At 44.3% G+C, this 27,994-nt stretch overlaps 1 protein-coding gene across 2 annotated transcripts in view; it reads right to left on the minus strand.

Moving 5' to 3' along the window:
- Nucleotides 1-27,245, minus strand: part of ARHGAP4 (Rho GTPase activating protein 4) — a 57,920-nt gene extending 30,675 nt beyond the window's left edge. For both annotated transcript variants that reach the window (XM_083355787.1, XM_083355786.1), the window contains exons 1-4: nt 27,101-27,245; nt 5,458-5,653; nt 2,916-3,078; nt 642-704 (exon numbers count right to left, since the gene is read on the minus strand). In XM_083355787.1, the coding sequence (XP_083211913.1) occupies nt 642-704; nt 2,916-3,078; nt 5,458-5,653; nt 27,101-27,167 (489 nt within the window). In that variant the 5' untranslated portion in view covers nt 27,168-27,245. The remainder of the gene's footprint in view (nt 1-641; nt 705-2,915; nt 3,079-5,457; nt 5,654-27,100) is intronic.
- Nucleotides 27,246-27,994: the final 749 nt, after the last annotated feature.

The raw sequence follows: 27,994 nt of genomic DNA on the forward strand, positions 1-27,994 counted from the left end.
GGTTGGGTATTTGAGTCTCGAGAAAAACAAGGGAGAGTGGATTCAATAGCACCCTTCAAATGTACAAAAGGATGCCACAAAGATGGAGGCCAGGCTTGTTCTTCCTCATTCCAGAAAACAAAATATGAAATTATGGGTTAAATTTCAGAAAGACTGATTCCAACTAAGTATCAGAAAATCTTTCCTGAGCACTTGGACAGCAACATTAGTTGCCTAGAGCAGGGGTCCCCAACCCCTGGTCTCTGGACCAGTACCGGGCTGGAGCATGCCAGCAACCAGTCTGTACAAACAAGCAAAACCCCATCTGTGAGATGCAGGCAGCACACAAAACCACACGCCCTCCGATCCACGGAAAAACCTCTCTCCATGGAACCAGTCCCTGGTTGCCAAAAGGTTGGGGACCTCTGGCCTAGAGAGATGGTGGGCTCCCCATTACTAGCATTGTTCAAGCCAACACTAGACAGCCATCTATTGGGAATACTTGAATATGAATTTCTGCTCCGAGCAGTGGGTTGGACTTGATGGCCTCGGGGGCCCCTTCCATCCTAAATGAATAGTCTGGGAAAAGGGGCATCACAGTCTTAGAATGAGACTAAATGAGATGACAACTGCAGGATAGGTACTTTTTCTTCCCCACTTACCATCTGCAACTCTGAAATTGCCTTCAGGAGCTCATCCTGCATCTGTTGTTCCATCTCTTTGCTCTGACCAGGGAGAAAAAGGGAGGAAAAATTAAGATAGGTCATCCTTGGCTGTGCATAGTCTACTCAACTATAGGGAAAAACGGAGAGATTGTTATTGCAGCAAGCTGAGAATCTCAGCTTTAATTTTTAAGAAAACAAGTATATAATCCTTATTGTTATGGAAATATAGTTGTAACTCAGCAAGCAATGCTTGGGAATAATCATAAACATGGCAGTGATTAACAAGGATTTCCAGTGACCGAAGAGTAGGTAGGTCTTCAGTGCTCAGACAGTTCTTGGCTTCCCTCCAATGACACAAAGGATTTACATAAGCAGTCTACATATGCTTTAAAAAACCATAAAGGGCAGCCAATTCAGACTCTCACTGCATAAAACTACAGACTATCCTAGCAAGAAATGGTTGAATACAAGCAAATTCAGATGTAATAGGAAAACATGGTTGCCTGTTTTACGATGGCACATGTCTAACCTCAACGAAGGTCTTAAAAAATAACTTATCACAAAAAAAATACCAAACCTTCATTCTGCATGCTGCCTACACTCAGAGAACTGTGATTTGCTGACAACCTACTGTCCTCCTTATAGTATGAGAAAGGAAGAGAAGGGAGAGATGGAAACATACTAGCCTGGTGCTCACACCAAGTCACTCATTCCTTAGAAAAGCACAATACACTTGTATGTGTGCCTTTGAGTCAGTTTTTAACATGTGGTGATTGCCTACACAAGTCCCTGCAGTTTTTTTTGGTAAGGTTTCACAACTGGTTTGCCACTGTCTCCTTCTTAGTCTAGAGAGAGAGTATCTGACCCAAAGTCACCCAGCTGGCCTTGAATCTCAGATGGGTGTGGAACTCAAGAGTCTTCCAGTTTCTATATTGATGCCTTCATCACTACACCATTAAATGTTTTATGCTACATTTAACACTTCACGGGAGCATTTGGGCCTGGCCACTCACGTTTTCTTCTCTTGGAGAGTTCTCAATTATAATGTTCTCATGCAATCAATGTATATAGGGAGGCAAATGCTTGGCTGAAGGCAGCATGTGCTGAGCCATCTTGTACTTTCTGAATGGCAAATGTTCAACCTATTGAATATGGTTGTCTTCTTTATCTATAGGTAAGACTTAAATAAAAAGGGACGCGGTGGCTCAGTGGGTTAGGACGCTGAGCTTGTCGATCAGAAGGTTGGCAGTTTGGCAGGTCGAATCCCAAGTGCCGTGTAACAGAGTGAGCGCCTGTTACTCGTCCCAGCTTCTGCCAACCTAGCAGTTCGAAAGCACGTAAAAATGCAAGTAGAAAAATAGGGACCGCTACGGTGGGAAGGTAACAGCGTTCCGTGCGCCTTTGGCGTCTAGTCATGCTGGCCACATGGCCACGGAGACGTCCTCGGACAAGTGCTGGCTCTTCGGCTTTGAAACGGAGATGAGCACCGACCCCTAGAGTCGGAAACGACTAGCATGCATGTGCGGGGGAACTTTTACCTTTACCTAAGACTTAAATAATCAGGAGTTGTGATCCATTGACAAAGAGAAGGCTTGCAAAGTGGTGGATTTGTGAGTACACTGTTTTCAGATCAGAATCTAGAAGGTAGTTTAGGGTTAAGAGCCAAATAAAAAAACATAGGAATTGTGCATGACTTTGAACTTTTGGTCAGCAAGATACAAAACTCAGAGGGAATAACAAGAAGAATGGGGCTGCACACAGAGATCACAAGGAGATACTGAATAGAAATAGCACATTGGGGGGCTCAGGGTATATTTGAGCCCACCCTTCACAGTGGCAGCATGCCTCTCCATACACAACACCCATGCTTTTGGTGCTGGTATTTCACAACCATGTTCCAGGTCACCCAACACTGCTTTGCCAGGTAAGGAACTGGATATGAGAAAAGATTTCCCATGATTACTTAACAATCACAGAAACAGTAGCCAACCTCTGAACTGATCAGGAGAAAACTAGGGAAAATATTTTTGACCCAGAGGCCAGAGGAATCATAACAATTCTTCTTTTTGTCCACTTTCCCTTTTCAATCAGGCATAATAACTGGCTGAGGGCAAAGGGAGATTCCAGCAAGAGCAAGGCCGAAGGACAGTATGGGCTACAAAGAAGTGGCCTTTGTTCAAGCCTAGGCCTCTGTACAAAGTCTAACTTTAACAGACGTATCAAGCTGACTTGAGAATGGAGTCCACCTTGCTCTCACTCCAAAGCACTTACTTTCCGGGCCAATCGCCCCACATCCTCGCTGATGTGCACCAACCGAAGCACCAAATGCCCTGTGTAGATTTCACTCAGTGCTCCATGATCCCGGCTTGCCTGCCGTGTCTGATTCAGTATTGTATACCAGCAATTCAAAGGAGAAGGGAGATTCTGATCCTTCCTGCATGTAAAGAGGGAAGCCCTTTTTAATCTCTTACTGCAGGAACAACGCACTTAGTATCTGCATCCTTAGCTTTTATCATCTTTTATTTCTCTTCCTTATTCGTGGGTTTTTTGGTTCTATTGCTCTCCACCATTTAATTCCAAGGAAGTAGTTAGTACTTGAGACCGGTCTTGGCCAAGTCTGGTAGTGTGCTGGATGAACATCAACTGTCTAGAAATAACTACCACTACTCACAAGGTGGTAAAACTGTCAGGAAGTAGTTGAGCTCTGGAATTGTGGTCAGCCTCTTCCAGACCAGGTTGTACTAACTCTGAAAGAGGAGGTCTGCACGGTGGGGGGAGATCCAAAGCTGCCTCTCCATGGTTGTAACTGTGGCAAAGAGTTTGTTTGCACAACCACATTTAGGGTACCGAGACCATTCCTAAGCCATTTGGACCTGATAACAATGATCGAAACTTGGTCATAGCCTAACATGACTGCTATGTTGTGTTTCACCCATTTGCATCATAGATACTTTAAGATTAAGGTACTGCATACACACACACAAAATCAAACATGGCTGATTAATTGTCCGTTCTATTGTCCCATCTACTACAGCAATGTAGTAACAAGATTTACGCATCTTTCACTCTTCCTGCTGCTCAACTTCCATGTTCAACCTATTGTTGGAACTACACATCTACACATTTTTTCCTCGTAAGAAGGAGAGCTGCTGTTCGTGTGCTGACATTGCACTGGTACATCAAACCAAGTATTGCTGGTGAAGTAATCTAGTCATTTTTTCCTTCTATTCAATTGTGTCTGATTCTTGGAGACTTCCTGGACCAGTCCTTGAAGTTTTCTTGGCAAGATTTTTCAGAAGTGGTTTGCCATTGCCTACTTCCCAGAGATGAGAGAAAGTGACTGGCCCAAGGCCACCCAGCTGGCTTTTATGTCTAAGGCTTTTAACCACTAGACCAAACTGGCTTTCAATCTAGTCATAATATGAAGCATTTGTATCCTCTGGGATAAATTGTTGAATATAATGTAGGCTCACACAAAGTCTGTTGCAGATCATGTCATTAATCATCCTGATATAGAAAGCCTTAACCCCTGCCATCAACCCTTCCATCGGCCATCCCGTCAGTTGTTTTCTCCACTGGTGACCACCTCCAGAAATTTTTTTTTAAATAAAATAAGCAAAATCTAGCTTTCCTTAGCAATATCAAAATTGCTTTTAAGAAAAGGTATTTCATGGATAGGATTGATACATTCTGAGAAGAGGAGGTCACCACCCACGAGAACCAAGCATGGTGACATAAGCCCCTGCAGTTTTCTTGGTAACGTTTTGGAAATGGCCATTCCCTTCTTCACAGGGCTAGGATTGAGGAACTGGCTCAGTGTCACTCACCTGGCTTTCTTGCCTAAGACAGGTAAATGAATACAGATTGATAATATTATATACTCTGGACCTTTACATTTGAAGATCCTTCTTCTGTATTATGATATTCTAATCAGTTATAATTATGTTAAAGTATTAATGTTTTATTCTATATTTGTAGTGCACTTAGTTATAAGCTTATGGCAAATAAAATTACCGTTACTGCCACTATATGGGAGCTATGTTCTGTCAGTATAAGCCCCTCACTCATGTCAAGCATCACATCTGTTTCAACCTGTTCTCCTATTACTCTTCAAATAGCCAGGGATTTTTTTGGTAATATTTTTAAGCAATCATGGTTTTCATATGCTGCTATAGGCCCATGTTGTTGCACTTTCAATTTTCTTTACGAAATATTCCTAAAAAGAGAGTCCAGATTATTTGACCAAAAAAAAGTCAACCCCAGGAGTTTTCTATCAGAAGTATGAAACTGATTCACGGGTTATGAAACATGCTCCACTAAAACTGAATTGGTGTATTGACTGAAGAATATGTAAAAGGTCAAAGGGATTATGAGAGGGAGTCCATCCCATATCTTTAGCTCTCCCAAGAGACTGGAAGTCTAGGAAAGATTAATCAGTTTTCTAACAAAAAGGAGAAGGGGCAGGGATGAGGCATGATGGCGTGAACCTAAGCACCCCAACAGGAAACTGGGGTAATAAGAAACATGCCAACAACAAGGCTTACTGGTCACCAATTCATGAACTTTCTATTTCTTCCTGTATAGCAATGTCTCATATATAATAAGATATATATAATCACCACTGCACTGACTTACACACAAAACACACCCTTGTAAAGGCATTGCCAGGAAAGCTCCAAGGGTCAAACTCTCGAAACTGTTCAATGTCTCTTAATGTTTTTTTTTCAGCTTTTCCCCATGCAATCACCACCCTCAAGTTGTCTCTGTGGAAGTTCCTTCTCAACACCCCCCTGAAGAATCCAAAGATTCTAACCTGAAATTCTGATGCTCCTTGGAGCCACGTATCTTAGCCGAGAAGCGTTCAGACAATTTCTCAAGTCCTCGGGAATATTCTTGTTCCACTTCAGCCTTCCGGCGCAGGAAGTCAGCCACATCTTGGAGCAACTGTTGCCGACTCTCTGCCTGAGAGTCAAGACCTCGGACTTGCTCCCCCATCTGCCAGCGCATTTCTGAGAGTGAAGCAGAGATTATAGCAGAGAGGAAGGTTTGGAGAACAAGAGTTTCAGTAACTCATCTTAGGTTGGAGCCATTTTCCTAAAACGTTGCTCTGGTGGGAGTTGCACTCCTCCTGAAAATGTTGGTTTGTGGGTCTTCCTGAACCCATAGCAGCTACTTCAGTAGCAGGTGGAAGCCGTGACCAGAGATCCTTTACACAGCTTTGGCTGACACATCACTTACAACCATACCTGGATCAGGATGCCCACCAAAAGTAAATCCCATCTTGATTACCACTCAGTTGCCTACTATAGTGTAATTTATGTGGAGATAGTTCTCTCCACTGGGATACAATCCCCAAAAATGACAGAATGAACTCAGTTCGAATCCAAGGCAAACCATTCAATATCACAGTAGACCAAGTCTATGCCCCAACCACCGGTGCTGAAGAGGATGAAATTGACCGGTTCTATGAAGCCCTACAGCACCTTATAGAACTAACACCCCAAAATGATGTCCTTATCATCATGGGGGATTGGAATGCTAAAGTAGGAAGCCAAAAGATAACCGGAATAACAGGCAAGTTTGGCCTTGGAGTATAAAATGAAGCAGGGCACAGGCTGATAGAATTTTGTCAAAGAGAATATGATGGTCATAGCAAACACTCCTTTCCAAAACCCAAGAGACAGCTCTACACATGGACATCACCAGACGGTCAACACGGAAATCAGATTGACTATGTGCTCTGCAGCCAAAGATGGAGAAGCTCTATACAGTCAGTAAAAACAAGACCAGGAGCTGACTGTGGCTCAGACCACGAGCTTCTTGTTGCAAAATTTAGGCTTAAACTGAAGAAAGTAAGGAAAAGCACTAGGCCACTCAGGTATGAACTAAATCATATCCCTGACGAATATACAGTAGAGGTGACAAATAGATTTAAGGAATTAGATCTGATAGACAGAGTGCCTGAAGAACTATGGACTGAGGTTCGCAACACTGTACAAGAAGTAGCAACTAAAACCATCCCAAAGAAAAAGAAATGCAAGAAAGCAAAATGGCTGTTTGAGGAAGCTTTGCAAATAGCTGAGGACAGGAGGGAAGCGAAAGGCAAGGGAGAAAAAGAAAGATACACCCAATTGAATGCAGAATTCCAGAGAATAGCTAGAAGAGATAAGAATGCCTTCTTAAATGAACAGTGCAAAGAAATAGAAGAAAACAATAGAATAGGGAGGACCAGAGATCTCTTCAAGAAAATTGGAGAAATGAAGGGAACGTTTCATGCAAAAATGGGCATGATAAAGGACTAAAATGGCAGGGACCTAACAGAGGCAGAAGAGATTAAGAAGAGGTGGCAAAATTACACAGAAGAACTATACAAGAACAAGCTTAACGTCCCTGATAACCACGATGAGGTGGTCACTGACCTCAAGCCAGACATCCTAGGACCTAGAATGTGAAGTGAAATGGGCCTTAGGAAAGCTGAGCAACAACAAAGCTAGTGGAGGTGACAGTATTCCAGCTGAGCTATTCAAAATCTTAAAAGACAATGCAGTAAAAGTGTTACACTCAATTTGCCAGCAAATTTGGAAAACTCAACAGTGGCCACAGGATTGGAAAAGATCAGTTTACATTCCAATTCCAAAGAAAGGCAGTGCCAAAGGATGTTCAAACTATCGCACCATTGCACTCATTTCACATGCTAGTAAAGTTATGCTTAAAATCCTACAAGCTAGACTCCAGCAGTATGTGGATCAAGAACTACCAGAAGTACAGGTAGGATTTCGAAGAGGCAGAGGAACTAGACATCAAATTGCCAACATACGCTGGATCATGGAGAAAGCTAGCGAGTTCCAGAAAAACATCTACTTCTGCTTCATTGGCTATGCTAAAGCCTTTGATTGTGTGGATCACAAGAAACTGTGGCAAGTTCTTAAAGAGATGGGAGTACCAGACCATCTTATTTGTCTCTTGAGAAACCTATATGCGGGTCAAGAAGCAACAGTGAGAACTGGACACGGAACCACTGATTGGTTCAAAATTGGGAAAGGAGTCCGGCAAGGCTGCATACTGTCACCCTGCCTGTTTAACTTATATGTAGAGCACATCATGAGAAAGGCAGAGCTAGATGAATCAAAAGTTGGAATTAAGATTGCCGGGAGAAATATCAACAACCTAAGATATGCAGATGATACCACTCTAATGGCAGAAAGTGAAGAGGAACTAAAGAACCTCTTGTTGCGAGTGAAGAAGGAGAGTGCAAAACTTGGGTTGAAACTTAACATTAAGAAAACCAAGATCATGGCATCCGGCCCTCTCAATTCCTGGCAAATAGATGGGGATGAAATGGAGGTAGTGACAGATTTTATTTTCCTGGGCTCCAAGATCACCGCAGATGGGGACTGCAGCCAAGAAATTAAAAAACGCTTGTTTCTGGGGAGGAAAGCCATGGCAAATCTAGACAGCACACTAAAAAGCAGAGACATCACCCTGCCAACAAAAGTGCGTATAGGCTATGGTCTTCCCAGCTGCAATGTATGGCTGTGAAAGTTGGACCATAAGAAAGGCTGAGTGCCAAAGAATTGAAGCCTTTGAACTATGGTGTTGGAGACGACTCCTGCGAGTCCCTTGGACTGCAAGGCGATCAAACCGGTCAGTCCTAGAGGAGATCAACCATGACTGCTCTTTAGAAGGCCAGATCCTGAAGTTGAAGCTCAAATATTTTGGTCACCTAATGAGAAGGAAGGACTCACTGGAGAAGAGCCTAATGCTGGGAAAGGTTGAGGTCAAGAGAAGAAAGGGACGACAGAGAATGAGGTGGCTGGATGGAGTCACTGAAGCAGTAGGCGTGAGCCTAAATAGACTCCAGAAGATGGTAGAGGACAGGAAGGCCTGGAGGAACGTTGTCCATGGGGTCGCGATGGGTCGGATACGACTTCGCAACTAACAACAACAAGAAGTTCTCTTTCAACACGATTTGGATGCTGCAACTGGTACAAAATATGTGGCTAAACTACTTGTGGGATAATCTTGCCAATGTCAAGTAACACCAATTCTGATGTTGTTGGATTTATTATTGATGCAGTTTCCAGGCTAAATCAAAGTGTTATTTGATTCAACATCAGGATACCTCAGGGGGAATGGGACAACTTGGTGCAGCCAATTCACCATGGCCAACTCACTATGAGACAACTTGCTGAGACACAATTCAACAACTCAATTTAATTGTTTAAAATAATTAAAGAAATATTGTAATTTCTGTCATTCACATTTCATTTTGTCCCTCCATTTACATCCTTTTTTAAATGTCTATTTCCTCATTTTCTGATATTAGCATAACTCTTGTCCCACAGGTTTTCCCACAGCGAGTTGGCCCCAGCAGAGTTGGCTATGGCAAGTTGGCCAAGCCAATTTGGCTACGCTGACTTGTCCTAGAACCTATATCAGGCAATGCCTTGCTAGAACAAAATTTTGACTCCTGACTCATACACACAGAGAAGGCCTGTTAAAGGATTCTGCTTCAAGTGATGTAAGAAAGCAGACTTTCTCTGTGGCAGCCCCATTCTTTGGAACCTTCTCACTATGGAGATATGTGGCTCTTGCAATTTTTGCATTTCATGGAGAGATAAAATCTATTTCTGGAAGCCATTATTCCAAATTGATTGTTAGGCCAGAGATATGTATGACATGATCATTTCATTATATTATTGTATTATGGTTGGTTGCCCAGTCGGATGTTGAGACCGGATTTGGCAATTTTATTTACCTATTGATTACTATAATAGCTGCAATTATTTTCCTTGCTTTGTTTTATTATTTTTACAAGTTTTTTGCCACCCAGCGTCCACTAGGATGAAGGCTCAATATAAGCACTGCTGAATAAATAATGGTTTTAGGAAAAGCTGAAAGGAGGACCATTGCAACATGGAGTCCCATTCAGTTAGCTTTTCTCTCTATCAAAGAAGTTATTATCTAGTTTCCAAAGCAAAGAATGCATTTGTAATCTTGCTTTTAGACTGAGCGTAATCTTCTTTGGTGGTCACACTAAGTAGATATTGAAGTATCAATCCTCCATGATTTAGTGAATGAACCACTCAGTATTTTTAATACCATTGTGCAGATTTTTAAAATATAAAAGATCTGTTCATCAATTTTACTATTTAAAAAGGAAAGAAAATATAAATGGTGGGATGAGTTTGTAGCAGAGAGAGCAAGTAGGCCATTTAGTATTATTTTCATTCAGCTTCTGTTATGAGTTTTTACAACTCACAAGTTACTTATGGCAAGAATAAATTCAGATAGTCCTTGATTTACAACAGTTCGTTCAGTGACCGTTCAAAGTTACAATGGCACTGAAAAAAATGGCTTATGACTGTTTTTCACACTTATTTAATTTAATAATTTAATAATTTAATTTGTATACCGCCCTTCTCCCGAAGGACTCAGGGCAGTGAACAGGGCAATACACAATAAAAATAGAATACAGAAATTAAAAAGCCATTAAACAATTATGCCCATAAAATTAATACATATTAAAATTAAAACTATTTATAAAAACCCAGCCCCATCCCATCAAACCAGGCCAACTTGTTCGAAAAAGAAAGTTTTGAGATCGCGCCGGAAGGAGCGAAGGTCGGGGGCCATCCGGAGCTCAACCGGTAAGCAGTTCCAAAGGTCTGGCGCGCCCACAGAGAACGCTCTCCCCCTGGGGGTCACCAATCGGCATTCTTTGATCGGCGGCACCCTGAGGAGGCCCTCTCTGTGGGAGCGCACTGGACGGAGGGAAGTTGACGCCGGCCACAGGTGTTGCCGTAGGTAACCCGGCCCCATGCCATTGCAGCATCATAGTCACATGATAAAAATTAGGATGCTTAGCAACTGGTTCATATTTATGACAATTGCAGTGTTTCGGGGTCATGTGATCAGCTTTTGCGACTTTCTGACAAGCAAAGTCAATGGGGAAGCCAGATTCACTCACTGTCGCTAAATTAACAACTGCAGGGATTCACTTAACAACTGTGGCAAGAAAGGAGATAAAATGGGGCGGAGGGAAATTCACTTAACAAATGTCTCACTTAGCGACAGAAATTTTGGACTCAGTTGTGGTTGTAAGTTGAGGACTACTTGTACATCTGTACAAAAACTACTGTGTGCTTCCGCAATAATTCAATTCCCCTCAACTTCACATCTATATAATAACTATTTGGTCAGAAAACAGGAATACATTCATACACTTTTCAGCCGTGTTATTCGCTGGAAAGTTAAATAATGAAACACCCCAGGTAGGAAACACTTCCAGGTCTGTTAACAAAATATAAACTAAACATAAATCAACCATTTCCACTCTACGTCAGTATGCAAACCAGTTATCTCCTGATAAGCCCTCTATTATTAGGATCTTCAAAAACATGATGTAAGAGTGTCAGTTTCACAACTCCCTTCAAGAAGAGAATTCACAAGGAAGCAACACATTACAGCTGGGAAGAAAAAAGAGAATCAGTGAATAATTGAAAGCAGACACTCCCCTCTTTGATTTGGGGGCCCTGATTTCCCCATTGTAGTTTATACAAAGAGATTTATATTACAGAGGGATTGGGATGCATTTCTTAGTAGCGTGAAAAATGTTCTCTGGATATACTTAGGGATTCTCTGCTATTATTTTCTTGTATACAAGTAAGAGATAAGTACTGACATATATTATTTCCAGAAGGAGGGCAAAGAAATAATGCAGAAATAATCCTGAACTTCTTATCTGCAAGCTTAAGAGATTAAGGAAACAACAGACACCTTACAGCAGAATTTCAGATGCTCTTCTGGCATCCGTAAATTCCACAGATTTTACCACTTAGGTAAGAGGATTCTCTGCCTGCATGTTGTGGATCATCAGAGCTCATAAACAGAAGGTCTGATAATGAGAGAGAGAAAAAATTATACACAAAGAGAGTGCTTCTTTGCAAACAGCTGTCTTAAGAATTCTCAGATGAAATTACAAGCACAGTAAATAGGCACCGTACCTACCTAACAATACCTTGAGACTTACAGACACAGGTATCCACGACCAAATTCTGACTACCTTCAGGAGTCAAGAAGTATCTGGACACAGCAAACACACAAGCAAAGAACAAATCCAGAAATTAGCAAACCTGATCCCTAAGGAAGCGTCTATGGGGCTTTCAAAGCCAAGTTGAGCCAACAGGGTGTCAAACTCAATTTCATGGAGGGCCGCATCAGCATTGCGGTTACCCTCAAGGGGCCAGGTGGGTGTGGCCTGGGTGGGCGTGGCCTACTGGGTGGGCGTGGCTAGAGTGTGTATGGCCTACTGGGTGGGCGTGGCCAGCTGTACATCGTTCACCTCAAGGGTGCCTATGGGGGCCTGGGCAGGAGTGGGACAGATCTGAGGGTCCCTGGCAGAAGGAGGGTCTCTGGGCCAGGGCCAAGGCAGTGGGGGCCGTTCCCTCACTGTTTCCAGGATGGCTTCACGGGCCGCATGAAACCACTTCGCGGGCCGGATCCGGCCCCCGGGCCTTGTGTTTGACATGTCTGAACTATAGGCTCAGTTCCTGCTAGAGAAAAAAGTGCTGTAGAAATGCTGCCAAGTTTCCTCTGGATGGATGGGAACTCCACCACTTCTTGGCTTCTGCAGTTTCCCCCCTCCGACTTATTTGAAAATGGCACAATTAGGTAGTATAACTAATACAAATGGCTTTTACAGCTTTCTGTATCATCCAGTCCCCACTGTTTTGGGTCTTTTACCTGAACTATACTGTGTTCTGCCAGACCACACATAGAGCAAAGAACAGGTAGACGAGCTAACTTCTGGTAAAGACCAGGCAATGTTCAGGAGTCCTTTTACCACAGCACCGACACTCTTTCACAACAACGCCAATCAAGGCAATTTTCTCTACTTTCAGTGAATGGTGAGGCTGAGACATGAGAACTGTTTGAGCTCCGGGATCACATCGTTTCCTCTTTTCTTTGCAAACTTGGCTCTATATTCAGGCCCAAATTCTGCTGCTGGTAGCAGAAAGTCATAGCTGCATCGCCATAGGCAAGGAATCCATCTCACACCTTTTTTTATCACCAACAGAATCACCACCAGAACATTCCTAGATTCTTCATTATCATTGGCAATTCATGGGACTATGGAGGCTCCTCTCCCTTTACATGCTACGAGATGGGCAACTTCTGTATTCAAAATACCCCACTGAACTTTCCATGGAGCAACTGGGATTACTCCTCAGTTGCTTCATGAGAGAGACAGACTGAAATCTTGACTCATACAAATACCATGTATGATCTGGCTTCAGTTGCCTCGTGAATGGGATTCTGAGTAGGAAAAGAATTAGGAGGAAAGTAGGGCATCCCTCTCTCTATTCTCTGCTTACATGATGGTACAAAGGCGGCATAAATCTATCATCACAGACTATCAGTCTATGATGTGAAGCAGAAATTGAGGTGGGGAGCAGTTGAGAGCTAGACTTTTTAAGGCAAAGATTGCAATTAAGTCAGCAACCAAGAACTGCTCAGTATTTAAGGTCTAGCAGCACATGGCAAAGGGTCCATTAAATTGTAGGGTAGGTTAGAGACAGGGTAAGGACTATTTCACCATACAAAACCCCCAGGATATTAATTTATGCTACCTGGGGGAAAATCCTCTCTCCATCTTTCCTAGTATGGGGCCATATGCTGGATCTGTAACTTGTGAACTGTTCCTGGGCTTTAGCCTGGCCATGCTGAGTCAGTTTCCTTGTTGTTGTTGTTAGTTGCGAAGTCGTGTCCGACCCATCGCGACCCTATGGACAACGTTCCTCCAGGCCTTTCTGTCCTCTACCATCTTCTGGAGTCCATTTAAGCTCACGCCTACTGCTTCAGTGACTCCATCCAGCCACCTCATTCTCTGTCGTCCCCTTCTTCTATTGCCCTCAATCTTTCCCAGCATTAGGCTCTTCTCCAGTGAGTCCTTCCTTCTCATTAGGTGGCCAAAGTATTTGAGTTTCAACTTCAGGATCTGGCCTTCTAAAGAGCAGTCAGGGTTGATCTCCTCTAGGACTGACCGGTTTGATCGCCTGGCAGTCCAAGGGACTCGCAGGAGTCGTCTCCAACACCATAGTTCAAAGGCTTCAATTCTTTGGCACTCAGCCTTTCTTATGGTCCAGCTTTCACTGCCATACATTGCAACTGGGAAGACCATAGCCTTGACTATACGCACTTTTGTTGACAGGGTGATGTCTCTGCTTTTTAGTGTGCTGTCTAGATTTGACATGGCTTTCCTCCCCAGGAGCAAGCGTCTTATAATTTCTTGGCTACAGTCCCCATCTGCAGTGATCTTGGAGCCCAGGAAAATAAAATCTGTCACTACCTCCATTTCTTCCCCATCTATTTGCCAGGAATTGAGAGGGCCAGATGCCATGATCTTGGTTTTCTTAATGTTTAGTTTCAACCCAAGTTTTGCACTCTCCTTCTTCACTCGCAACAAGAGGCTCTTTAGTTCCTCTTCACTTTCTGCCATTAGAGTGGTATCATCTGCATATCTTAGGTTGTTGATGTTTCCTACCTCTTGTTTATTGAGCCAATCATGAAAAAAGGTGAGTGGAGGTATTTCTTTTCTTCCCACTGACTTAATCTTCCATTTCTAGCCCCTTTGTCCCAACTGGTATTTATGTTTGTATGCAAATGCTTTCTTTTTTTAAGTTCTTGAACCTCCTTGTGGTTGCTTGTCATTTTTTTCCCCCTGAATAGGTCTTGAGTCTAGAAGGGCCCCCAAGTTGTGGGCCCTATCTACGGGGGGTAATAGCTCACCCCCCATGGCCAATGATGGAATAATCGGAATTTCCCGGGATGCCGGCATGAACAGCCACTCAGTCTTGTCAGGGTTGAGTCGAAGCCTGTTCCTCCCCATCCAGACCCGGACTGCCTCCAGGCAACGGGACATCACGTCGAGGGCATCGCTGGGGTGGTTTGGGGTAGAAATAAAAAGCTGGGTATCAGCAGCATATTGGTGATACCCAACTCCAAAACCACGAATGATCTCACCCAGCGGCTTCATATAGATGTTGAACAGGAGAGGCGAGAGAACCGATCCCTGAGGGACTCCACAAATGAGAGGTCTCAAGGTCGATCTCTGCCCCCCTGCCAACACCGACTGCGAACGTCCCAGAAGGTAAGAGGAGAACCACTGGAGAACTGTGCCTCCCACTCCTAACCCTCTGAGACGTCGCAGCAGGATACCATGGTCGATGGTATCAAAAGCCGCTGAGAGGTCTAAAAAGACTAGGACAGAGGAGCAACCTCTGTCCCGAGCCCGCCAGAGATCATTCACCAGCGCGACCAATGCCGTCTCCGTGCTGTACCCAGGCCTGAAACCCGATTGGTACGGGTCTAGGTAATCAGCTTCATCCAAGAACAAAGGGAGCTGCTGCGCCACCACGCTCTCAACAACCTTCGCTAAAAAGCGAAGGTTGGAGACCGGACGATAGTTGTTTAAAATTGCTGGGTCCAAGGCAGGCTTCTTGAGGAGGAGTCTCACCACCGCCTCCTTCAAGGCGGCGGGAAAGCTACCCTGACTCAAAGAGGCCGTAATCACTGCCTGGAGCCAGCCTCGTGTCCCATCCCGGGCTGCATAAGTCAGCCAGGAGGGGCACGGGTCCAACAAACACGTGGTGGAGCTCAGCTTCCCCATGATCTTGTCCACTTCTTCAGGAGTCACAGGGTCGAACTCTTCCCAGATTAAATCGACAAGGCCGCCCGTATCCTCTTCGTCAGACTCTGCCCAGTCGGAGTCCAAACCGGTCCGGATCTGAGCGATTTTGTCCGACAGAAATCGACTAAACTCCTCGGCTCGACCCTGCAAGTGTTCCTCCCTCACCTCCTGATTAAGAAGGGAGCGAGTTACCCTAAACAGGGCGGCCGGGCGATTATCTGCGGACGCGATGAGGGTGGCAAAGTGGTTAGACCTAGCCACCCTCAACGCTGCGAGATAAGTTCTCGTAAATGACCTTAGTCATAACCGGTCGGATTCGGATCGGCTGGACCTCCAACAGCTCTCTAGGCCCCGTCTCCAACGCTTCATCTCGCGGAGCTCCATGGAGAACCATGGGGCCCGTTGAGATCTGCTTCGGGTCAAGGGCCGCATGGGTACAACTTGGTCGAGTGCCTCTGTGGCTGCCCTTTCCCAGGCTTCCACTAGGGCATCGACCGAGCTGTGAGCAAAGGAGGCAGGTGGGGGCCCAAGCGCCGTTTGGAACCGCTTAGGGTCCATAAGGCATCTAGGGCGGAACCATCTTGTTGGCTCAGCAACCCCATGACAGGGAGTGGCAAAACGGAAGACCATCCGCAGGAGATGATGATCGGTCCATGACAGGGGTGAATTAATTGGAGAACCCCCCCCCGAGATCATCTAGCCACCGTCCGGATAGAAAAACCAGATCGAGCGTGTGACACCCCCCCCCCCCGTGAGTTGGGCCCAGAATAACCTGCTTCAGGTCCATGGCCGTCATGGAAGCCATGAACTCCCGAGCTAACTCAGATGATCCCACCAGGGATGGTAGGTTGAAGTCACCCAAAACTATAAGCTTGGGGAACTCAACCACCAACCCTGAGAGAATATCGAGAATCTCAGGCAGGGCTGCTGCCACGTGTCTAGGTGAAACATACACCAGCAGCAAGCCCAACTGAGCTCTGGGACCACATCTCAGGAGGAGGGACTCACACCCGACTATCTGGACCATGGTGGCCTCCCGCGGACATAAGGTCTTCCTTGCAACTACTGCCACTCCACCACCCCTACCCTGAGCTCACAGCTTTCTTTGGAAGAGCATATTGGAGCTGTGACTAGGGGGGCCTTTGCCCAGGTTCGCCTGGTGCGCCAGTTGCGGCCCTATCTAGACCGGGATGCCTTGCGCACAGTCACTCATGCGCTCGTGACCTCTCGTCTAGACTACTGTAATGCTCTCTACATGGGGCTGCCCTTGAGGTCCACCCGGAGACTCCAACTGGTGCAGAATGCAGCCGCGCGAGTTGTCTTGGGAGTTTCCCGATACTCCCATGTTACACCTTTGCTCCGCGAACTGCATTGGCTGCCGGTTGCTCTCCGGGTGAGGTTCAAGGTGTTAGTTATGACTTACAAAGCCCTTCATAGCATGGGTCCGGATTACCTACGGCAACACCTGCGGCCGGCGTCAACTTCCCTCCGTCCAGTGCGCTCCCACAGAGAGGGTCTCCTCAGGGTGCCGCCGATCAAAGAATGCCGATTGGTGACCCCCAGGGGGAGAGCGTTCTCTGTGGGTGCGCCAGACCTCTGGAACCGCTTACCGGTTGAGCTCCGGATGGCCCCCGACCTTCGCTCCTTCCGGCGCGATCTTAAAACATTCTTTTTTGAACAAGCTGGCCTGGTCTGACGGGATGGGGTTGGGTTTTTAAAACTAGTTTTAACTTTAATATGTATTGATTTTATGGGCATGATGTTTAATGGCTTTTTAATTTTTGTATTCGATTTTTATTGTGTATTGCCCTGTTCACCGCCCTGAGTCCTTTGGGAGAAGGGCGGTATAGAAATCAAATTATTAAATTAAAATTAAATAAATTGATTCCCCATCCCAGGAAGCCAAACTTGGGAGTGGCATTAGCAAAAGAGTAACTGATCTGGACAGCAGCATTGCTTGAGGGCAGTGATGTGTCAAGGGCGTGTGGTACTTAGCTGACATTAATTGATAGCACCACTTCCCACCAATGTGAAGATCTGTATGCTCAGAATGATTTGGAAGGCAGGCTGGTATAGGTGCCTCCTAAGTTTTGGAATCCTAAGGCAATGCCTACTCCTCCTTATATTCATCCTTATCCTTTAGGCAACCCTTCCCTGGATCACTCTGTGATATGAGTGTGATAGTGCAGAAGTGAATCCTGGGAAGAAAGTCTCTTTCTTTGAGAGTGACAAAATCTTGGACAGCATATTTTTATATCTATTACTGGTACCAACTTGTTTCTAAAAAAAAATTAATCAGACTCTCATAGAGCATGCCATAGACAAACCTCTTAAATGAAACATGTAAATTACTTCATGACATTTTGTGCTAAAAGTATTCCAAACATAAAAGTTAACATGATGAATCTTTTTTTCTTGTAGATGATGAGCAATTTATTTGCAAAAAAACCCTCAATTTCCTGCAATCAACCAAGCTCAAATGACAGACTTAATTGGTTGCCTTCCCTCTTCTCATCATAGCAACAAATAAAGCTCTCAAAATAAATGCCTTTTGTCCTTTGTTTACTGCAACACACATCTAGGAATCTTTCCTTTAAGTTAAAATCCGTGACGTTTTAAGATCATTTCATCTGCTTCCAAAATGAAGAAATAAACTAATGTTATATCAGTTCAATGAATGCTTGTCATCAAGAATTCTTCTTGTTCTAAAGCAGTAATTATTACCAATGCAACTACTATTTAATAAACTAGTAGTGTCTTTAGTTTTATGCAACCAACACATATCTGTTCACAAATTAACTACATGATCTATAATCTCTTCCATCCAGGTCAACAGGCAATTAATTTTTAATTAATTTTTCCAACACAATATTCTCTATATGCAAACTGGTTTCTCTTTAACCATAGGATTGCTGTTGGAGATCAGCTAATACCAGTTGATTCCTCTCATTTGCCAAGAAAAGCAATAAAGTTTGGATACTGGTTTTGGAGGTGTGTGAGATGCCTTTCATGCACTGTTAGCTCTTTGCAGACCAGGGCTTTTGCTGTAGGAGTCAACTGAGTAAATGGCAGAAAAATCCTACTAGAACAGTTGAATTTTATATGGGCTTGATCGGAGTCAAATTAATTGTGCACTATGACTATTTAACATCAGTTTCAATGTGATTGGTTAATTCTGGGCACAGCCACATCCCTACTTATAAAAGGGTGTGCTCACTTAAACACATTATTGCAATTTTTTTATTGTTACTCTTTTCTGTTTTTCAATTGAATTGTACAGTATATGTGTTATATTAAATTAAACCTGGCATTTTAACAGGAGTGTGTAAACTTTTTATATCCACTGTAAGGTTAGAAAAAGTTGGACTACAGCCCCTCTTAATTTCATGCCAGGACTGTTTCTCATAATTTATCAATAAGCTAACTTTCTTACGAAACAGACGTTTTAAAGAATACTATCACATTTCTGCATGTTACTTCCTATCTACAGCACCCTCCTCCCAATTTGGTATAATAGTGTTAGGTAAGAACCATAAACCTGTATAATAATCTAAAAATCAAGGCTAGTAATTCACTTAACGACAGCTATAAAAACAAAATATGACATATACCAAGGTAATACCAAAAGCAAAATCAAGTTAGATTTGATGTAGAGAGGCACAAATTGCATGAAGATCACACTATTACAATCAAGCTATCAAAAGCCACACCTTGGAGCAAAATTGGATATGTGCTTATTAAATTACATACAATGCTGAATGTTAAACACTGCTTCTCAATGATTCCAGCAAGCGTGAATATATAATTGACTATCACGACAAGTAGCCTAGACCAGGGGTAGGCAACCTCGGCTCTTTTATGACTCATGGACTTCAACTCCCAGAATTCCTGTGCCAGCCATGCTGAGGGGAAAGGGAGAGGTTTCCAAGCTGAGCCATGCTGGCTCAGGAATTCTGGGAGTTGAAGTCCACGAGTCATAAAAGAGCCGAGGTTGCCTACCCCTGGCCTAGACATACATAAAGAGAAACTATGGCTTCAAAACGTATGCAAGAAGGAAGCCCATTCTTACTGAACAATCATTCCTATAAATTGAAAAAGGAAAAGAATGTCTGTGCCCTTTTCATGTCATGCTCATAGTTTGTCAATGGCATGAACATACTAATGTAAAAATTAGTATTTTGTATTCAGATCCCCTGTACATACTCAACTATCATATATTAGAAAATGTACTTTAACCATTTCAAAGATCTTCCATTTCTTTGGGGGTGCAAAGAAATGTAGAGAGACACATCAAGAGTCCCATAGCTTGTCATGTTCTCTTTGACAACTCTATTGGCTGCTGAACATCAGAGAATGTAATCCAAGTTGCATGCAGTGGCACAGTACTAAATGGAGCTCACACTGATTTCATGCATCTTTACACTGAAATAGGCTTGTAAACAATTCATCTGGAGAGCTAACGTAACAATTAACAACAGGGAACACAAGATAGGTAGGTAGGGATGCGGGGGGGATTAGAAAGAAGATAGATAATATATGATAGATAGAAATATAAATATGTGTGTGTGTAACATACACCTACACTTCCTTATTTCACTTGCAAAACATGAACTGTATACAACATATAGTGCATTCAGAAAGTATTCAGACCCTCTTTACTTTTGTCAATTTTGTTGTGCTCCAGCCTGATTCTACAGTGGTTGAAATTCATTTTTTTTCTCATTAATCTACACTCAGTATCCCATAATGACAAAGTGGAAACAGAATTTTAGATATTACATCGGCATAAGTATTCAGACCCTTCAGTCAGTAGTTTGATGGAGCACGTTTGGTAGCAATTATAGCCTCTAGTCTTTTTAGGTATGCAACAAGCTTTGCACACTGGACTGAGGAATTTTCTGCTATTCTTCCTTGCAATTCCTCTCAAGCTCAATCAGGTTGGATGGTGTCTGTCAGTGGACAGTCATTTTCAGGTCCCTTCAATAGGGTTCAAGTCAGGGCTCTGGCTGGGCCACTCTAGGTAGGACATTCACAGAGTTGTCCCTAAGCCATTCCTGTGTTGTATTGGCTGTGTCGTTAGGATCATTGTCATGTTGGAAAATAAACCTTCAGCCCAGTCTGAGGTCCTGAGCGCTGTGGAACAGATTTTCATGAGGATATCCCTGAACTTTGCTCCATTCAGCTTTCCCTCAACCCTGACCAGTCTCCCAGTCCCTGCTACTGAAAACCACCCCTACAGCATGATGCTGCCACTACCATGCTTCACTGTTGGGATGGTATTCAGCAGGTGATGAGCAGTGCCTGGTTTCCTCCAGATATAACTTTTAGAATGGAGGCCAAACATTTCAATCTTGGTTTTATCAGACCAGAGAATCTTGTTCCTCACAGTCTGAGAGTCCTTCAGGTGCTTTTTTAAATGTGCTTTGCACTGAGGAGAGGCTTCTGTCTAGCCACTCTGCCATAAAGCCCAGATCGTTGGAGGCCTGCAGTGATGGTTGGCCTTCTGGAACTCTGTCCCATCTCCACAAGATCTCTGGAGCTCAGTGGTCATTGGGTTCTTGGTGACTTCTCTTACTAAGGCCCTTCTCCTCCGATTGCTCAGTTTGACTGGGCGACCAGCTCTTGGAAGTGTCCTGGTTGTGCCAAACTTCTTCCATTTGACAATTATGGAGGCCACTGTGCTCTTGAGAACCTTCTGTGCAGCAGAAATTTCATTGTAGCCTTTCCCAGATCTGTGCCTTGCAATAATACGCTGAGTTCTGCAGGAGTTCCTTTGACCTCATGGCTTTTGCTCTGCTACAAGTATGCATTGTCAGCTGTGAGGCCTTCTATAGAAAAATGTGCCTTTTCAAATCATGTCCAATCAATTTAATTTACCACAGGTTGACTCCAATCAAGGTGTAGAAACATGGCAGCAACAATCAAGAGAAATGCCCCCCCAGCTAAATTGCAAGTGTTGTTGCAAAGGGTATGGATACTTATGCCAATGTGATATTTCAGGTTTTTAAAAATAAATTTACAGACATTTCTAGAATTCTTTTTGACTTTGTCATTATGGGGCACTGAGTGTAGATTAATGAGAAAAAAAATGAATTTCAACAATCAGGCTGCAGCGTAACAAAATTGAGAAAACTGAAGGGGGTCTGAATATTTTCTGAATGCACTGAATGCACACACAAGCATCATTCAGCAGGCAGCGTGGGGGGGTTGCCCTACAAGAGACATCGTCATATGCTGCAAATATTCTAGAAAAGTGTGTAGGAACAATGCAGACAGTGGTATTGAGTGCAAAATTCAGCTTCTAGCCCTTTGAAAGTGTGAGATTACACACGAAAATGTCTGAGAAGTCAATGCCTGCTGAAATTGCAAGTCAGCTTAGATGCTAAATATTATCAGGTGATTAGGGAATTACATTTCTGAGCAATGTATCTTGCGTCTGCTCTTCATATCACAAGGTACGCGTGCACATATTGATTGGTTGAATGTCACCCATCTCACCCAAATTCATGAAATTTGGAAGGTTGCTGTGTGATATACAGCATTAAAAATACGAGAGTCCAAAATAACAAGAGGGAGAATAATATGTGTCCAGGAAGAAAACATTCAATGTGCCCTGATTCGGCATGAACAGGTTTTAGTAAAGCAGAAGAAGTGAGAATGCACTTTTTAAAAAATAAAATTAAAATTAAAAATGAATTCCCTCCACCAACACTCAGCCTAGAATTCAAAACCATGATCCATATCATATCCCAGGGTGCTGAAAGTCCATTCCTTAATGGGATGGGGGAATTAAGAAAGGAGCCAGCAAATGAGGAGGGGGCTGGGGTGGACACATCTGCTTTATCTACCAGCTTTATCAACAGAAACAAGACGGAAGAGTGAAGAGACACAGAAATGGATAAAGCCCTTCCCCCACCCCACAGCACAAAAGCCTTTGAAAAATCAGAACTGACAACTCGGAAGCTACACTCAATGGGGAGAGAAAACTCAGCTGGGAACAGGGAGAAGGGAAAATCAGTTGACTGGAGAGAAGAAGGAAGGCAGTGACACCAGGCCATTCCCCACCCCCATGCAAGGTCTTGATTCAGCAACAGGATAGGGCACAAAGCCAAGGATCTGGGGAAAGAAGGGCAAAATAAGAAAGCCTCCAAGTTCCCTCTAGGAAGTATTTTCTCCATTCCAGTGGGGCATAGAGAAGACAATGAAAATAATCTATATTAATTGCAGTAACAAATACAGGTATCAGGCATTCAAGAGCCTGCAAATAATTTTATTTATAACATGGCTCAAATCTTCACCCGAAAACAGCTACAGGCAGTCCTCGACATATTGCTAAGCTTGTAAGCCGCCCTGAGTCTTCGGAGAAGGGCGGGATATAAATGTAATAAAAAAATAAAAAAAATAAAAAATAAAAATAAATAAAAAATATGACTGCAAGTGGGATTGGAATTTCCATTGTTAAGTCAATTGTTAAGTCATTACAATTGTTAAGTCAAGTCGGAGCCAATTTTATGACAATTTTTACTGCAGTTGTTGTTATGGGAACTCAGCTTCCCCAAGGGGTGTTTTTTGCCAAAAATCAGCAGAAAAGGCAACAAACTATGATCAAGTGACTGAAGGATGTTGCAGCTGGTTACAAATGTGAGCCAACTGCCAAGTACCCAAAATTCAATCATGTGACTCTGGGGATCTTGCAACAGTTGTAAGTCGCTTTTTCTGAAGCCATCATTAACTTTGAACTGTCATTAAACAGTCGTAAATCAAGGACTACTTGTAATACTGTATTATTCTTCTCTTGTAAACCGTCTTGTTCTTTAGAAAATATTTTAAAAAAGGATGCCTTAGTGATGCAATTGCAAGGATCTTATTTATTAAGGTATACCTGCCTTCATAATTTTATGGTGGTTCAAACAGATTAGGCTACCCCTATTGAGTCTTCAGCTGATCTGGGATCCAGAGCTCATGTCCCTCAGGGCAAATTACAGTTCACTAAGGCTCACCTTCCACTATCTACTAACCTGGTGCCTTCCAGATGTGTTGCATTACATCTCCCATAACTCCCAGTCAATATTGCCAAACAATGTCCTATTAAGAATTGTTGGAGAATTATTCCAGCACACTCAAGGGGCAGTATACCCTACTATTGCAGCTTAGCTAGCTTCATCTTCACCTTGAAGGTGAAGAGTTAACTTGCTATAGACCCCAAACATTTTACAGTACTGCTGAAGGCAGAACAGCAAATATGGCCTCTATCCTTAATGAAAGCACAAGAGCCCCCAGAGGTGAAGTTATTAAAGTAGAACTTTCCACAAGTGCTTCTCCCTCTGGTAGTAAAAGCACCTTTGTAATAATAAATTAAATAAACCTCCTGCTTTCTTCCACACAGCATTGAATGAATGGCCTGAAACAACAACCTCATTCTACCTCATGGGAAAACCCAGCTTATCATACATTTGGATTTATCTGAAATCTGGTCTAAAGCTAGACTACTTGGGTTCAAACGCTCTGCATTCAGTGAGCCACTGGATGTATTTGTATTACTATGTCCACTTTCTAAAAGGGCTGAGAAGAAGATACACAACCAGACCCAAAGCAGCTTGTATTCAGCCACTGCCTCTAGTTTCCAGGAATGTAAACTAGTAAAGCCCCTTCTACCACTCCAGCTTCTCTTTTTTTATAAAAAAAAGAGCACCAAAATTGTCACATTTTCAAATAAAGCAGTGGGCAGCAAACACCTACTATTTACTTGTAAAGAATGCCATTCTTGGAGATAAATACGATATGAGAGCATTTTGCTTTGTCACTCCAGTCTCCCATTTAAGAGAACTTTTGAAAATGTCAAGTGAGGAAGTAAGCCTGAAGGAACACAATGGAGATGCTCTACGGCATGTTGGAACCCATAACTACCACACTGGCTATTCCTGTTTCAGGGGCATATGCCATCTGTAACACCAAAGTCAGCAATCAGCAAAATCCAGTGAACTAAGCCCCATGGTGAAAGCATTCCCAAACCCTCCTCAGGGGCTATTTTCCATACTCAAAAGCTCCTACACTGATCTTCAGAAGTGCTTCTGAAGTAGGTAAATCACCCTCTGCTTCAGTGCAAAATAATAGATCAGAATAACAGAACTGGCACATTGGAGATCTTCTAGCCCAACCCCCTGCTCAAGCTCCGGAGCCGCATGCGGCTCCCAGTCCTCTGCCATGTGCAGTCCAAAAAAAAAAAAAGTGGGACTAAAAAAGTTCAACCAATCAATTCAAATATGCAGGGTAGGTGCATATCTCGCCTTGGCTCCACTCTTCAGTCAAACCCTGTTCTGCGCATGCGTGCATGTACGTGCATGCGCACCCATTTTTTGCGGCTCCCAGTTTTTCCTTTTGTGAGGGAACCAGTTCCGAGTGGCTCTTTCACTGTTTCAGGTTGCTGACCCCTGCCCCATACCATTTCAGACAAACGGCTGTCCAGTCTTTTTTTAAAAGCCTCCAGTGACTGAACATTCACAACTTCTGAAGGCAAGCCGTTCCACTGATTAATTGTTGTCACCGTTAGGAAATTTCTCCTACGTTCTAGGTTGCTTTTCTCCTTGATTAGTTTCCATCCATTGTTTTTTGTCTTGCCTTCTGGTGCTTTGGAAAATAGGTTGACTCCCTCTTCTTTCAAATATTGGAACATTGCTATCATGTCACCCCAGTCCTTCTTTTCATTAGACTAGACATACTTAATTCCTGCAACTGTTCTTCCTATGTTTTAGCCTCCAGTCACCTAATCATCTTTGTTGCTCTTCTCTGCACAATTTCCAGAGTCTCAACATCTTATGTATATTATGGTGACCAAAACTGGATGCAGTATTCCAAGTGTGGTCTTACTAAGGCTTTATAAAGTGGTACTAATACTTCACGTGATCTTGATTCTATCCCTCTGTTAATGCAGCCTAGAATTGTATTGGCTTTTTTGGCAACTGCCTCACATTGCTGGCTCATATTTAAGTGACTGTCCACTAGGACTCCAAGATCCCCGTCACAGTTATTGCTGTTCGCTTCTTTTAGCAGGAACCCAGGAAAAGGGTCTAAATATATTTGTGTTCTGTTTCTCCTTTATGCATAGTAGCGGGTATCCAATCTTGTAAAGTTTAGGAGGAGTATTGTTGTAGTGAGCAGGGTAATAGGACTTCCGGAAGAGAAAATTTAGCCTAGCAGTGGGCGGAGATATCCGAAAAATAAAGCAAACCTGTATGTTATGTGCCAAGTAATCAGGGATACAGGTAGCTTAATGGATGTACAATTTTATAGCCTGTTCCCCTGGTTCATAATATATATTACTTATTCAAATCAAAATGTTGTAAGTCAGCCTTGTTGCATTTAGAGGACCTCCTGCTGGGTGTCTGCCCCAAAGCCCTGCTTCAATGCCATCAATGGTGCTTTGCCACTGATAAGAGAGAGAGGTCTGCTTCACAACATAATATCCACTGAATAATATTCTATACAAATTGCATTAAAATGGAGCACTATCCTCTTGTACAGCTGCTCCTTATTGAAACTGAGCTTATACTCCCATGCACACACCCAGTTGTCTCAATGGGGGGGGGGTTCCCCAAGTGGGCCCACTCTTCTTTCTTCCACAAATACCAAAATGCCTTAGAAGATTTTGTGTGTCGATTGGTTAATATTATAGTAAAGACTGTGAACCCAGACTGCTGGACCAAAGCCTTCTGGTATTCAGTGGAAGCTTCTGTTATACACAACAAGCCAAGGCATGTTCAGAAAGGTGCCATGCGCTGGGGAGGGGGGGGGAGAGGGAGAGAAGCTGCAGATGAATGGGGCCGAGGCAGAATTATTGCTGGTTGATCCGTCACAACAGAGAGGAAGTTGAACAACCGGAACCTTGAAGAGGGGATGTTGCATTATAATCAACAGCTTTGCTGTACAAGGGTGTCTTCTGATGGGAAGTGGAAATGAATATTTTACAGAGAAGAGGGAGGTTGCTGGGACTCGACCCCAGGGATCTTTTCTTTTCTTGTCAATCTGGCGTATTTAGAGCCTCACATGATGTCCTGAACCAATAACCCCACATCTTTTATCTGCGAGAGCATGTCCATGCTCCTGGAATCTAAAAAAAAAAAACCCGTATCGTAGCCTTTGATTCGCGTGGGTTTTTTTTTAAACACCTCCAGCAAAATAATATTATCTGGGTTGAAAAATCTGGGTCACATTTTTCTAGGTTTCAGGGGCGGGGAGGGGTGGTGGGCCAAGGCGTTCGTCCGCCAGCAATAAAAAACGCAGCCGCAATGGATCCCCGCAAGGAGGACGATCCTCGGGCAAGGCAAGTCACCCCAGCGGGAAAGGGGGCTCCCGGCTCCCGCAGACGGCGCCTTGGATCCCCCAGGCCTACAAGTTCACCGACAGAGGGGAAGTGAGAGGGCCACCACGCCGTGGTCGCCGCAGTGACCACCTGCACAAGCAGGGAAACGTCCAGCTCCGAAGGACCGCTTCTGCCGCTCCCTACTCCCTGGCTACTATAGCGCAGCGGCGCTCCCGAAGCGCGCCCCTCGGTACCCGTGCAGGCAGTGCGCCCCTATCCCCTCGTACGCAGCCCCGCCCCTTTCGCCCGCTGCAGGCAACTGGGCAGCCCCCCCACTTCGCCCTCCGGTCCCCGTGTTGAGTCTCCCGCTCGGGCAGCCCCACCCACTCCAGCAGCCGCCCCACTGCGACCCCCACCGGGCGTCCTCGCCGCCCCCCCCCCCGACCACCACCACCCCGAGCTCACCTTTCACTTGGTTCTCGTATTCGGCCAGGCTGCCTCGCTCGCGGCGCGCTTTCCCCGCCGCGTTCATCTCGACGGCTTGTGTGGCAGGGCGCAGCAAGGGCCGCCGCCGCCGCCGCTCGCCTGCAAGATGCGCACGGGAGATGCGGCGCGGTGTGCCGCGCTCCTGGGCGAGGCACCGCCCCCTTCCCTTCTGGTTCCCTTCCCCAGCGGAGAAGCTGGGGCTGGAGCGGCGGGATTAACCCGCTGCCTTCCGGCTTCCCCTCCCCTCCTCTCCGTGCCAGCCACAATCAGCCGCCCCCCCCGCCCCGGTGCCAGGCGCTCTAGTCCAGGGCTGGAGCCAAAGGCTTTGTGTCACTCTCTCCAGCGCTTGGACTGCACCGAAGTCAACAGCGACCGAAGAAACGCCAGCGGCGACTGTTGCACCACCAGATTGCACCCTCCTCTGTGAATTGCGTTGGAGTAACTACGGTACACCACCTTCCTCCTCCTCCTGCTGCTGCTGCTGCTGCATCGCCCGTTTCCAAGCAAATACGATGGTCATCGTGAGTCTCCCCTTTTTCAAAGAAATAACAACAGTACGTTAGTCATATGGAGTTGGCTCTGAGGGCTATAACTTGGATCAAACCACATGTTCCTTGGAAGACCTCTGATGCTTCACGGTTGCAAGAGGACAGGCTCGGAGGGTTGTAGGTACAAGAGTGAGCAAAACTGTTGTGCTTGTCTCAGTGCACTGACCAAACAGGAGGAGGAACAGGAAAAGCATGAGAAACCTATCTAGGATATCTACTACTGCCCTTAAATATAATTATAAGAATTAGAGCATCATGCCGAGAGTAGGTATTTGATTTCTGGCTTAGCATGGTATGAGAACCATATGTTATGTCTCAGCACATA

This window comes from Vipera ursinii (genome assembly GCF_947247035.1).
Source record: "Vipera ursinii genome assembly, chromosome: 2".
NCBI classification, from domain to species: Eukaryota; Metazoa; Chordata; class Lepidosauria; order Squamata; family Viperidae; genus Vipera; species Vipera ursinii.